The following is a 13939-nucleotide window of genomic DNA, read 5'->3' as shown; positions in this document are numbered from 1 at the left end:
ACTGATACCAATGATGGAACACTATTCCTCCCACTGATACCAATGATGGGGCACTATTCCTCCCACTGATACCAATGATGGGGCACTATTCCTCCCACTGATACCAACGATGGAACACTATTCCCCCCACTGATACCAATGATGGAACACTATTCCCCCCACTGATATCAATGATGGGGCACTATTCCTCCCACTGATACCAACGATGGAACACTATTCCCCCCACTGATACCAATGATGGAACACTATTCCTCCCACTGATATCAATGATGGGGCACTATCCCTTACACTGATATAAATGATGGAACACTATTCCTTCCACTGATATAAATGATGGGGAACTATTCCCCCCACTGATACCAATGATGGAACACTATTCCCCCCACTGATACCAATGATAGGGCACTATTCCTTACACTGATATAAATGATGGAGCACTATTGCATCCACTGATATAAATGATGAAACACTATTCCCCCCACTGATACCAATGATAGGGCACTATTCCTTACACTGATATAAATGATGGGGCACTATTCCTTCCACTGATATAAATGATGGGGCACTATTCCTTCCACTGATATAAATGATGAAACACTATTCCCCCCACTGATACCAATGATGAAACACTATTCCCCCCACTGATACCAATGATGGGGCATGATTTCTCGTACTGACACCAGTGATAGTGCACTATTCTTTTCCACTGACACCAACAATGGTGCACAGTTATTAATAGTTTTACTCCCGCTGACCACCAAGCCTGGGGCATTGTTTGCTTTTTACTGAAGCTGGGCCATTTTCCTACTCCCACTGGTCACGGCATGGCCCCCCTAAACTCTGAAAGTCTAAACTGGCTCTGTTTAGAAAGTATGGACGATAACGCCTGCTCTATCAAATGATCATCTGGGTCCAATCATAGCTGATCACATGTAAATAGGAAATGCTGGTTATCAGCAGTCCTCTCCTCACACTGACAGCACATGAGGAGAGTAAAGCCAGTAAGCGGCGTTCCTCAGAGGAGACATCTACACTGATCATCAGGGCACTGATCATCAGTGCCCTGATGATCAGTGTAGCCCCGTAATTGCCAACTGTCAGTGCCCATCAATGCCACATATCAGTGCCCATCAGAGTTGCCTGTCAGTGCTGCCTAACCGTTCCCATGAGTGCCGCCTATCAGTGCCAGTAAGTGCGGCCTATCAGTGCCATATATGAGTGCTGCCTGTCAATGCCCACCAGTAATGCCTGTCAATGCCCATCAGTGCTTCCTATCAGTGCAGCCTCATTAGCGCTCATTAATGAAGGAGAAAAATTACTTATTTACAAAATTTCATAACAGAAACTAAGAAAAAACTTTTTTTTTTTTTCAGAATTTGCAGTCTTTTTTAGTTTGTTTAGCAAAAAATAAAAACCGCAGTGGTGATTAAATACCACCAAAAGAAAGATCTATCTGTCTCAAAAAAATGATAAAAATCTTGTTTATGCGGTCATGCAACACTGTACCCAATCGTCATTCAAAGTGCAATAACGCTGAAAGCTGAAAATTGGTCTGGGCAGGAAAGGGGTAAAAGTGCCCTATAGACGAGTGGTTAAAACCTTCCTAGCAAATGCAGTCTCACTATTCCTGTTCTTACAGGTTCACTTTAAAGTATATGTAAACCCTCACCTTGTAAAACAACCCTTTCAGTTTAACCCCTTGCCTACCGGGCACTTATACCCTCTTATTTACCAGGCCAATTTTCAGCTTTCAGCGCTGCCGCACTTTGATTGACAATTGCGCGGTCATGCAACATTGTACCCATATGAAATTTTGATCATTTTTTTTCTCACAAATAGAGCTTTCTTTTGGTGGTATTTAATCGCTGCTGGGCGCTTTACTTTTTGCACTATAAATTAAAAAAGTGCAAAAAATTTGAAAAAAAAAAAAGTTTCTTTGTTTCTATTATAAAATTTTTCAAACAGGTATTTTTTCTCCTTCACTGATGTGCGTTGATGAGGCGGCACTGATGGGCACTGATAGGCGGCACTGATGGGCACCTATAGGCAGCACTAAAGGGCACTGATAGGCAGTACTAATGAGGTGGCACGGATAGGCGGCACTAATATGCAGCACTGATAGGCGGCACTGATAGGTGACACTGATGATGGGTACTGATAGACGGCACTGACTGGCATCACTGCTGGGCACTGACTGGCACAACCCCTGGGCACTGACTGGTGGCACTGACTGGCAGCACTGCTGGGCTGCACTGGTGGGTGGCACTGGTGGGCACAGGTGGGTGGCACTGGTGGGCACAGGTGGGTGGGCACAGGTGGGTGGCACTGCTGGGCACAGGTAGGTGGCACTTCTGGGCACAGGTAGGTGGCACTGCAGAGTGGCACAGGTGGGTGCACTGCTGGGCACAGGTGGGTGCACTGCTAAGCACAGGTGGGTGATCTGCTGGGCACAGGTGGGCGGAGCTAGTGGGCGCACTGCTGGGCACAGGTGGGCGGAACTTGCGGGTGGCATTGCAGGGCACCGATCATCAGGGCACTGATCATCAGTGCCCTGATGATCGGTGCCGATCCCCGCTCTGACAACTGCCGGTTCTCGGCAGTACTTTCCTCACGATCTGACAGCGTGAGGAAAGTGCAGCCGAGAACCGGCACTTGCATTTCCCTGTGATCAGCGTGTCATTGGACACCGCTGATCACGTGGTAAAAGGCCGGTATGATTGGCCTTTTACCACATCACGTGATCAGCTGTGTCCGTAGGACACAGCGATCACGGAGATCGCCGGGTGCGCGCCCCCTGGGGCGCGCAGGAGAGCGCGTTCTGGGAGGACGTCATATGACGTCCACTCAGAACTGGCCGGCCGCAGTTTAGCCGTCATTCGGCTATCTGCGGTCGGCAACTAGTTAAAATAGAAATGAAAGACAGCAGACAAAGAAAACATTAATACCTCTTCCCCTTTTATTTGTATACATGATCACATACCCTCTGTTCTCAGCTGCATAATGCACTCAGGAATGAGAAACAGTGAATGGATGGGTGGGGGGAGTCAGCACAAGGTCAATCATTAGATTAGGTCCCAACACAGCTAGAAAACTGACCATGCTGTGTTCTCCTGTCTAGTATGGTTAGTTTGTAATAGGAAAGCAGAGGGACTTAACAGGAACACCAGGGATTTCACACAAAGGAAGTAATACAAAGAGAACAGGATACTTTTTCATACAAGTACATGGAACAGTAGGCACATAACAGGAATATGAAATACTCTTTATTAGCTCAGATACTGCTCAGTCAAGATCACATTTAGGCACAAAACTGTAATAATGCATCTTCTTTGTTGTGTGTTTGTGGTTTATCTAGCAAGAGGGAATTGTTACATCATACATTTCCTTTATATTATTTAATTAAAAAACAGAGAAGTCTCCTGTGTGAAATACATTGCCCACACATTTAACTAGCCTACTGTAGCTATCGAATCTGTGTGAAGACTGGATTTAGAGCCTATGAGGTGTCTGCAGTGCATTCTGGGAAATTGCAACAGCAGAAATGTTCTGAAAAAACCCCACTGAGCTTGAGTTTGCCAGCAAATAGTGTCTTGCGGACGTTTTCAGACCTTTGACCAGTTCTGTCATGTTAAGAAATCATGTTTGTATCATCCAACTAATCTGAAAAAACTGAAACAAGTCTACCTGGAGAAACGAGCTGCATTTACTCCACAACTATGTACAAGACTACTATATCCGGGCCCCAGAATACTGGTTAGCATGCTGCATTGTGAACACAGGAGGTCAGCTGCTCAGCACACGCGCCATTGCACCATTCACAGATTGTTTTGAATAAATACAAAGCGTTCTCTGATTGGACGAGATTGAGGGGCAGGGAGGTGCTGTCACAACATTGCATGCATACAGAGAAGATTCTACATATGTGAAATGGTATGGATGTGTGCATGAGCACTTAAAAATCAAGGTTAAGTAAAGAAAGAATTGGTGAAGGGTCTGAATACTTTTGCATGGCAGCTTGTGAATAAAGTTGAATCAGGGGCGGACTGACCATTTGGAAACTTGGGCACTGCCCGAGGGCACGGGGTCAGTAGGGGCCCCATGAGATGCCCCTGGTATCTTTTTCATAGGCTTTTTTGAGTTTGATCCCCTATTGCCCGGGGGCCCCATGAGTTGTCAGTCAGCCCTTGAGTTGAATGTTTGTTTCTAAATGCTGAGAGGTTATACAGGTAGATAGAAAGCTACATATGGTGGAAACTGTGCGGCTGTTTGACGCAGTCTGTTTCAGATGGCTTTATTTATATTGTGTGTCCTCAGACCTTGGATTCAGATGCATGCAGGGTCTGTGGTGTTTTCAGTTTTACAGTCACCTCCGTATCATTTTCATTTTCCAGATTTTTTTGCAGTTTCTCACTCCATGTACGCCTACAGTAGTGGCTGCATTCTGTGGAGTCATGAAGAGACGCGAGAAGCTACTTCTTGCTTCTGGTTTGATGGTCTGCAATTCTTCCATTCAGATTTAAATTTCTAATGAATAAAAATGTATTTAAAAAGCGAATATTTTTTTTTGGCATGACAAACTCTTTAGTTCTTTTGCGTGTATCATATTTTGCATGTATCATAGTTACAGCCTTCTGAATGGAGTCGTATGTTGCTGAGACACTTATTTACTATATCTACAAGACAAAGGCGATCCTTGGAGAGATAGACTTCCCTGGGGATCTTGTGTGATTTTCAACATGGATACAACACAGTGCAGTTATCCCTGTAAACGGCTCTTGTTTCGTGGTGGTGTGTTTTTTCTTTATTGATGACAGTTTTTTTTTCCCACCTTTTTGTCTGTTTTACAGACTCAGTGTTTTGCACTGTACTTCTCTATGGGAGGGAGCTAGAGCATCATTCACATGAATGGCACTGCAAGACTCTCTCTGAATAGCTGGTTTAGGAAATGTCATCAAAAGGTCCTCTGGTTCTTGTGCACAGGTTTCATTAAAATTTGCTTTTGAAAAAGAAGCCACACTTTTATTTCAATTTCCAGCACTTACAACCTTTTTGGTTTCTGCTGTGGAAGCTGAAACAAATTTGAGAAGCGTCTTAAAGGAGAAGTACAGCCAAAGCTCTTTTGGATGTACTTCTCCTGTGGATCACAGGAGTGCAGTTCGTTCTGCAGTCCTGTAACCCATTTTCATCTGACAGCGGGCTGAAGTCCGCTATCGACTGACGTCACTCAGCCTGTCCAGGCTGGGGAAAGATCCCGACTTTAAAGTCAGGAGCCACCCCAGAGTCTGGAGCAGCAACTGGTTCAGCCTCTGAGCGAGCTGCTGAGATCCTGAGCCAGCCGCTCCCTCCCCCTCCACAGGAGGGGGGGGGGGGGCAGAGCAGGCAGCGGTGATGGACAGTCGCCACTCTCTGCTCACAGTGGCAGTGAGAACTCCGCGGTCATGTGATCATTGAGTTCTCACAATTAATGCTGACGGAGGACAGATGCTGCATCCACCTAGGTAAATATATTTATAATTTTACAGGTCCATTACACCTGGAGTTGACCTCCCGCTGACCTGCATTTGCTCTGCTTCAAGCTAGTTTTGCATTCCTATAGACTTTTATGAGAATGCAATACCCATTCGACATGAAATGTCTGTTGATACAGACCCTTTAAATGATAAGGGAAGGGCTATAAAACGAATGCCACTAAATCTGTACATATATACCTGACTTATGTACTTTAGGGCCTCTTCTACACATGTGCGGCCCAGGACAGAAATGTTGGGTTGGCAAGCAATTCTGTTCCACAACTGTTGTAGTGCATTAGTTCCATTGAAAATTGCCATTTGGCAATAAATAAGCATTCATGAGAAGGCAGGATTGTGTGAATTTAGCCTAAATAACAAAGGAAAGCTATTCCATTTTGTCCTTCTACAGACCCCAAGCAACCTGTCATTGTTGCTCTTAATGGCCTTTACAGTGTTCCCATTCACTTTCCCAAAGCAGCAGCTATGTGCAGTCTGTGTACTAGTGCAGGTCTTTGCATATCAAGTAGTCTATCCAACACTCATTTTGATGATGTAGTGCAGCCTTTCTCAACCTTTACAACACTGAGGAACACATGAAATAACTCAGGGAACCCCTGCTAAAAATGACAATATCTACAAACAGTGATACATTAGTGTGATCAGTGGGAAGATTGCTCCTAAATCTGTGGTCACTGGGAAGAATTTCCCCCTTACAGAGTGATAAAAAGATCAATGGTGTCAGTGGGAACTTATCTAAGATGCAGAAATTGCTGATTGCTCAAGGAACCCCCAGCAACCGCTAGAGGAACCCTGGTTGATGGACCCTGATATAGTGTGAAGATATTCCCATCAGAACAATTGGTTGGGTATCTGGCAAAATGACTGTGCAAAATTGTGCACTTTTATTGAGTAGAATTATTCAGTTATTATTTTGTTGTGTAACATTAATTTTATTTTTTCTTTCTTTTCATGACTTTAACATACTTGCTGTAGCATAGTTTCATAATTCATAATTCCATGGATTTGTAAAACGAAAAGTCGAAATGAAAGTCAAAATATCTGCTATACAGCTGCTGAGATGAGCCAAGCCAAGTCCTCTGCTAAAGCTATGATATCTCTAAGGAAGAAAGCTACTTGACAGACTGATCTCAGGGAAAAGGGTGATCAGCTATATTGAGTATTTTTGGGGAAACATTATTGCTTTTGCCCAGAAATAAATAATAATATTTCTCTATAAACATGCATTTTTGGGCTATGCATGTTTATGTGACTGTAAGAAAAAGATAATTCTATGGCAGTCAGGTCTTGCTTGCATATATGGGGAAAAAAGCATACAGTTGGCGCAAACACCTAGTGCATTATCCAAGGTTTATTAAAAAATTTAAAAACAAGAAATATACTCACAAACATAGCATGTGTGTAAAGCCTGTAAGGCCACAGAGATGGCCACAAGGGTAGCAGTGTCCAACTGATGGTGTGGTCTGCCTGCTGATGCGATTCGGGGAGGAATTCCTTTCCTCAGAGCTATCATAGATCGCTCTGAGGAAAGGGATTTGTCCCCGAAACGCGTCAGCAGGCAGACCACACCATCAGTCAGACACTCTGCCACACCTTGTGGCCATCTCTGTGGCCTTACAGGCTTTACACACATGCTATGTTTGTGAGTATATTTCTTGTTTTTTAATTTTTTAATAAACTTTGGATAATGCACTAAGTGTTTGCGTTAACTGTATGCTTTTTTCCAGTTTGTTGATCTCCCCATCTGAGGAGGGCTGCATCTCCGGAACGTTATCCATAGGCCATTTATACATCTGATCCCTTGGCTCTCCCCTGTCATTGGCTACCTCGAGGTGCTGGAGACTTTCACTTCTGTCTTGCTTGCATATATGACAAACCTCTAATATTTATGACCAGCTATAGGTTTTCATAGAAAGAGACAGACTGTAAAAGTTATGTTGTTCGTGAAGCCAGGTCTGTATATGTATATGTGATAAACACATATGACAGCTCCGTGTATATACAGCATATCATGAAAATACAATACATGGAAGCTTTATCAGTTATTAACACACATTGGGAAGGCTTTCTACATTAGGCTGATCACATTTGTGTATATATTTAAGAAGATTAAAGATTCCCTTTAAGAGAGTGTGGGCAGCCTGTGGGTAACAATTAGCAGAGCTTTCTATTTCTATTATTGTCAATAGATAGCAGATCTGCCAGTGTGTAACAATTACTAGAGCTCCTTAGGTTTCATTAGTTTTCAGGCTGTTGCTGTAGTAACATTGCTGTTTTTATTGACTTGGTTGTTTTGTCTTTCAGGTGGATGAAGGTGCTGCATTAGAGCAAGCCATAAAATTCTGCCAACTTCAGATGGGAGCAGCTGCACAGAAGCAGGTAGGTTCTCGGCAGTAGAAAGCAGGAGTTTCATAGGAGATAAAAATTGGAAGTTGATTATTATATGTACTGTGTATGTTGTGGTATACAAGTAAATGCAATGTGCAGCGTAATAAGCAGACATTCTATACCTATGTCACCAAGCATGATGAGCCAAGAACAGTGAGAACTGTCATAAGTGCTTGGCTCATCATACTTGGTGACATGGGTATAGAATGTCCACTACCAAAGAAACATCATAAACCCACAACATGGAATTGTCAGTATTGTTCTTAGCAATTACATTTCACAGAGTCATTTTTGGGTTGATCAATAAGAATGCAGCCTACTTGTTCTAAAAGCGAGTGGGCAGTGTGATCGATGCTTGACCTCTAAAAAAAGTATACCTGCTCTGTAGTATATGAAACATTCAAATGGACCCACAAGAAAATCTCAAAAGAAACTTTACTTTAAAATCTGGCCTGTATGATTTTATAAAATGAGAATTGTGGGGGTGGTTTTCTCCAAGAAGTATATTTCTGTATCCCTCTGGTGCCTGGCTTCAGTGCAGAGACACATTGGATGTTGAGAGACTAATGTCAGGAGACTATTCAGGTAGGGCTGCTGGCAGGCTGGATATGCCCTAGGCAAGCCATAGACAAGTCGAAAACCGAACGTTCTGTTGATCGACAAATGAAAATGGCACATGTTGGATAAGGCACTTTCGATTGCGAGACAAAAATCGAGTGTCGTAGCTGGCACACTAATGATACAAAAAATAAACGACCAAGAATTTTTGTTCTGTTTTCGACTCATCTATGGTCTGCCTTAAAAGTTTCTTAAGAACTTATAGGCATCACACCAGTGCCTTGGCATTGGTGATTTGACCAGACATGAAGGGAGGGTGGAATAGCCCTTTTTATAGAAAACTGTATTCTTTTGAACATTTTATTTTCCTTTTTATGATTCCTTGTTGGCTAAATGTTAAAACAGAGTTGTACATATTAATGTCTCGCTGTGGGCTTCCTCCAAAGGGGATAATGATTTCACTGTCAGGGAGAATTATCATTCTTATGTTTCAGCTGTCTTTTTTTTTTTTTTTTTCTGTAGTGCATGCTTGGATCATTTGCAGTGAGCAGTTCAGACAAAGTGTGTAATGAAATCGAAGAGGGTATTAGATAAGGATGCTTCCAAGAAAAAATGTAATCTCTTTTTTTGGCAAGATTCTGTGAATTAACATGGATGGGCCACCATATCCCGCAGCCCCCTAGGGGTTACACTGTTGCCTACATTACATGGCAGACTAGAATCTGAACAGGGAAGTGTTTGCATACCGAACAATATTTATGACTAAACACTGGATTGTATTAGCATGTGGCAATGCAGGTGTAATTATTTATTGCAGCACTGTGTCCCAAGCTGCAGGAGTTGCGGGTCTATAGATAGGACACTGTTGTGAGTTATTATTAAAGCAGTATTACAATTAAATGCAATTTGATGTGACGGCTGCATTCGTTTTCATTTTTAGGCTTGCTTTCTTCTAGTGGCCCTTTTTTCATCTGGTGATGCAGCCAGTAAATCTGCTGTTTTACAAAAGAACAGGCTCTCTCCTCCAGATTTATCAGTTTACAGGAATGAGACATACCATTTACCACTGATGGGGTGCTTACAGTGATCAGCTTTTTTTTTTCATGTAAAACCTTCATCCCAAAAGGAAAATATTACATTTTTGGATTTGAGTTAAATATTGCCTTAATCACTGTCACCATCGCTGATATTTGTATGGTAAGAAAAAGTAAAGTAATCAAACTTTAATAAGCCTGGTGATTCCACCTGTCTTAGGGTGACAACGTTCACTTGGTCTTCTGTGTCTGGACAACAGTAACAAGATAGGTGTATGGAGTCCTGCCCCTCTTATTTTGTCCATAAAATAAGGAGGGGCATGACTCTGTAGTTCACAGAGAATAATGTACAGTGCCTTGAAAAAGTATTCATATCCTTTGAAATTTTCCACATTTTGTCATGTTATGGGGTATGAATACTTTTTCAGGGCACTGTAATTGATAATAGCCCAAGCACAGAGCCAAGGAAGTTATCCAGCTAGAATAACAGGGATTTTTCAGAACTGATCAACCAGATATAACAAAATGCCTTTAATTGTATATTTAACAGACCAGTAGGGACCAAAATAAGAGCAGTTCACCTACATTTTAATGGGTTCAGCAGATTTGCATATCAGCATTTCCCCATCTTTAGAAGCTGAGGGAGCTTACAGTTTGTAAGGAAGTCTACAGTTCAGACATATACTTTGTGGGCTAGAACATTGAAGTTAAAGTGCAGCCTATTTATTATGTAAAAACTGGTCTGCTGGGGTAGACTGAACTCTGTGTAATCCCAGAAAAATGCTCCTCCCCAGTGCATAGGTGACTACATTTTTAAGATGCTTATTTTGGTACCTCTTCTTGGAAAATAGAGCTGGCTGTGGAGGGATAGAAATTTTGATTTGTTTGGCCATCCCTGCTCAACACAAGCCAGACATTTGATTGACATCTTCAAAGGGACATGCTGGAAAACGTTTGTCAAGTGTTGATAAAGTAAATAAGCGGCTGCAGACGCTGATCAGAGTATTTTGACAGTGGGGAATCCCACTGTCAGAATACAATGTCCCCGCAGGGGGAATGGGAGGATCCTCCTCACTTTTATGGATGGAGGAATCTGTTGTTTTAAATGAACTCTGATTTTGCTATCTGGTAGAAACCTTTTACTATAGAGCCAGGAAATGCTTTTCTTTTATCTGGTGTACTAGTGAGAGCCTGAGTGTGGCTTGTGGCTTGTTATGTTAATGCCGTTTGTACAAAGAGGTATTTACCATTTCCTGAGTGACAACACTGTTCTGAAATGGCAGATTAGCTATGAGGTTATTGCCTATGAGAGCGAAGTATCTTCCATCTTTTATCAAATATGATCTTGTCAGAAGCTGCCAAGCCAGCGTTATAGAATTTCCCAATGTCATCATTGCATCTCCTAAACACAGAAAACAAAAGTATGATTTCTTGATACTATGAGTTTCCGTTTGGCGTTATGAAGAATATGCAGAATGTCTCTATTGCATGGAAAGCAGGCATTGTGAACTGCTCCTGAAATGCCCTGTATGTCAGAGCTCTCTCCGTCCATAGACTAGAATCTGTACTCAGAATCTGGCACCAACTTAAGCCAAGAGCCTGGATATTTCCCGCAGCCTTATTTCATGAGAGATCATCAAGGTGAGCATGACTACAAGATACAATCAGCAAGCTTTGGGGACTTGAAAGGCATATACATCCAATATCAATGGATTCTTCATAGATATGAAGAAACAACTGAGTGTCCAAATACAGCACTCTTTGTATTGGCTTTGTAGGAGGGCGAGGAGACAGAAATTGCTTCAGATCTTTCCAGTAAAGTCTCCAAGTGACATAAGAAGTCCAGCAGAATTTCACTTTTGCTGTAAGAACTACACTAGAAAAAACCTGCCATGTATTTACTTCAACATTGACTAGGCCATGTCCATTCTTCTTTTGTGATGATCATTACATATGTTGGTATTTTTGAGTACCATTTTGTGCAGGTTTGGGTTGCCCCCATTTGTCACAGCATAATGCATTCAATCATAGCTTGCATTTGTATAAACTTCTCTAGACCTTTCCAATCACAAAATAACATTTTTGTGTGTGTGCTTTTTGGCCTTCCTTCTCCTATGGATCACAGGAGTGCAGTTCGTTCTGTATTCCTATGACCCATTTTCAGCCAACAGCTGGCCAAATCCTGCTGTCGCCAGACGTCACTCAGCCTTTCCAGGCTCAGGAAAGATTCCGTTTTTACAGTCGGAATCCACCCAGATGCCCGAACCAGCAACTGGCTCAGCCTCTCAACTACACCATGAGGAGACCGAGCCAACTGCTCCTACCCCTTGCACAGTCCATCTCTCCAGTGAGCGCTGGAGGGGCAGAGCAGAGAGCTAGTAACTGATAGTCACTGCTCTCTGCCCAAAGCGGTGTTTGATCACTCATTTCCCAGTGCAGAGGAGGCAGGGGACAGATGCAGCATTAGATCGATACAATGTTGCATCTACCTAGGTCAGTATAATTTTTTTTTTTAATCCCATACTTCTCTATTAATGTGTTGTATGGGCTTTTGCCTCTTCATGCAGGTTAGCCTTGTGCTGCTCTTGTACTGTATTTTATTCATTTCTGTGAGCAGTTGGCAGTGCAGTATATAGAGGACTTTTATCATCTAAAGGTTACAGAGGAGAGGAGCAATATTCATATGTAGTTTGATGTATAAATTCCCATCATCTAGAAGTAGAGCCTTGGTGATACACCCAAGTATACAGGCAGCTATCTGAGATTTCAGCTGTAGGGTTTGCAAATTGCATCTCCCTTAATATATCCCACCTGTAGTATTTAAATCATGCATGTAATATAACTTGGTTTGTATGGAACAGCCGTTCTGGTTCTATTCATCATTTTCCCACAGATAATCTTTTATGATTCCCTTTTATTTTAAAGCCTATAACATCCTTCTTCTTCTTTTTAATTGGTAACATTCACAGAGAAAAGCCGTTTTAGCCCTGGTTCACACCGGTGCAACTTTCAGTTTCAAATTGTATGACAAGTCGCACCCTATTGTCTGCAGTGGAACCGTTCAAATCTGTGGACTCCATTGGAGTCACACTGATTTTGAAGGTAGTTCCTGCACTACTTTTTGTGATTTCAGGTGTGACTTGTTTAGATATCTGTGCATGAAGTCACACAGACGTCTTCCAGGTCGCATGCTTGAAGTGAAGTTGCGCAATTTCAAAGTCGGATCCATTGTGAACCAGACCTAAGACAGCTCATATGCAATTGGTTTGGTCCCCTGAAAGTGTTGCAGATGTTTCAAAAGATTCATTGCTCCAGGCAAGTGCATAGACCAATCGCCCCTTTCTACATCAACAGGTGCCGATCCGATCTGTGATCGCAGCAATGTGAAAATGAAGATGAAAGGCTGACCGCACTACAACAATGTAGCCGATAAAATGTTGTTTATTGATTGAAATCTTCAAAACACATACAGTGCATACATCACAGCTTTAGTATATCCTCTGTCCATATGTCAGAGCTGTGATGTGTGTACTTTATAAGTTTTGAAGATTTCAATCAATAAACTACATTTTATCGGCTACATAGTTGGAGTGCGGTCAGCCTTTCATCTTCATTTTCATGTTGCAGATGTATCCTGTATCCATACAGCTTTTATTATAGGATGAAAGACATTTTTCATAGGTTTTCTTTATGGTACTGTATGATGATCAGAAAAATATACAAGTAATTAAAACAGTTAAGAAAAATAGTATACAATAAAACAAGCTTTTAAAATATTTGTTTAGTCAGATAGATGCGTCTTTTTTTAGGTAATATTTCATATTTACCATTTTGCTACCAGCAGTTAGTGACTGCAAGTCTGGTATTCCAGAGTTTCAGATTGCTGGTTTACTGCTCCGCTGTGACTACAGACCTGCTAACAGCATCACGAATTGTACATATCCAGCTATGAATGTCAGCTGAATGGTTCAGAGGGGAATAGTGCCCACTAGATCTTAAGTTCATTGATTCCAGAGCTAGTGTTGGGCTCTCTTATTTGAAAGTCTAGCATGAACTGCACACACACAGTTATGTGTATCTCTTGCACAGCTTTACAAGTGGACCTGTATCGCTCAGCAGCACTATTGCCATGCCCCATTCTCATAGAGCTGCCTCAGGAGGGACTACATGCCCTGTCATACACAGTAAAAGGTTTAGGCAGGTGTGAAAAAATGCTGCAGATGAAGAATGCTTTCAGAAATAGAAGTGTTCATAGTTTATATCAATTAACAAAATCAGTAAAAAAAAAAAAAAAAAAGTAAATGAAGAGAGATGAAATCCACATCAAATTAGTATTTGCTGTGACCACCCTTTGCCTTTGAAACCGTATCAGTTCTTCTAGGTACACTTGCACACAGTTTTTAAAAGAACTTGGCAGGTAGGTTGTTCCAA

The 13939-nt window shown here is 42.0% G+C and overlaps 1 protein-coding gene across 2 annotated transcripts in view; it reads left to right on the top strand.

The window, feature by feature from the left end:
- The window catches only part of CABIN1 (calcineurin binding protein 1), a 331038-nt gene that overhangs the window by 300762 nt on the left and 16337 nt on the right, over positions 1–13939 (top strand). For both annotated transcript variants that reach the window (XM_089653220.1, XM_089653219.1), the window contains exon 33: positions 7833–7907. In XM_089653220.1, the coding sequence (XP_089509346.1) occupies positions 7833–7907 (75 nt within the window). The remainder of the gene's footprint in view (positions 1–7832; positions 7908–13939) is intronic.

Source organism: Staurois parvus, unplaced genomic scaffold, assembly GCF_062004578.1.
Source record: "Staurois parvus isolate SC_StPar_1 unplaced genomic scaffold, SC_StPar_1.0 ptg000704l, whole genome shotgun sequence".
Taxonomy (NCBI): Eukaryota; Metazoa; Chordata; class Amphibia; order Anura; family Ranidae; genus Staurois; species Staurois parvus.
The sequence above is the reverse complement of the archived record's forward strand: the minus strand, read 5'-3'. Positions and strand labels throughout refer to the sequence as shown.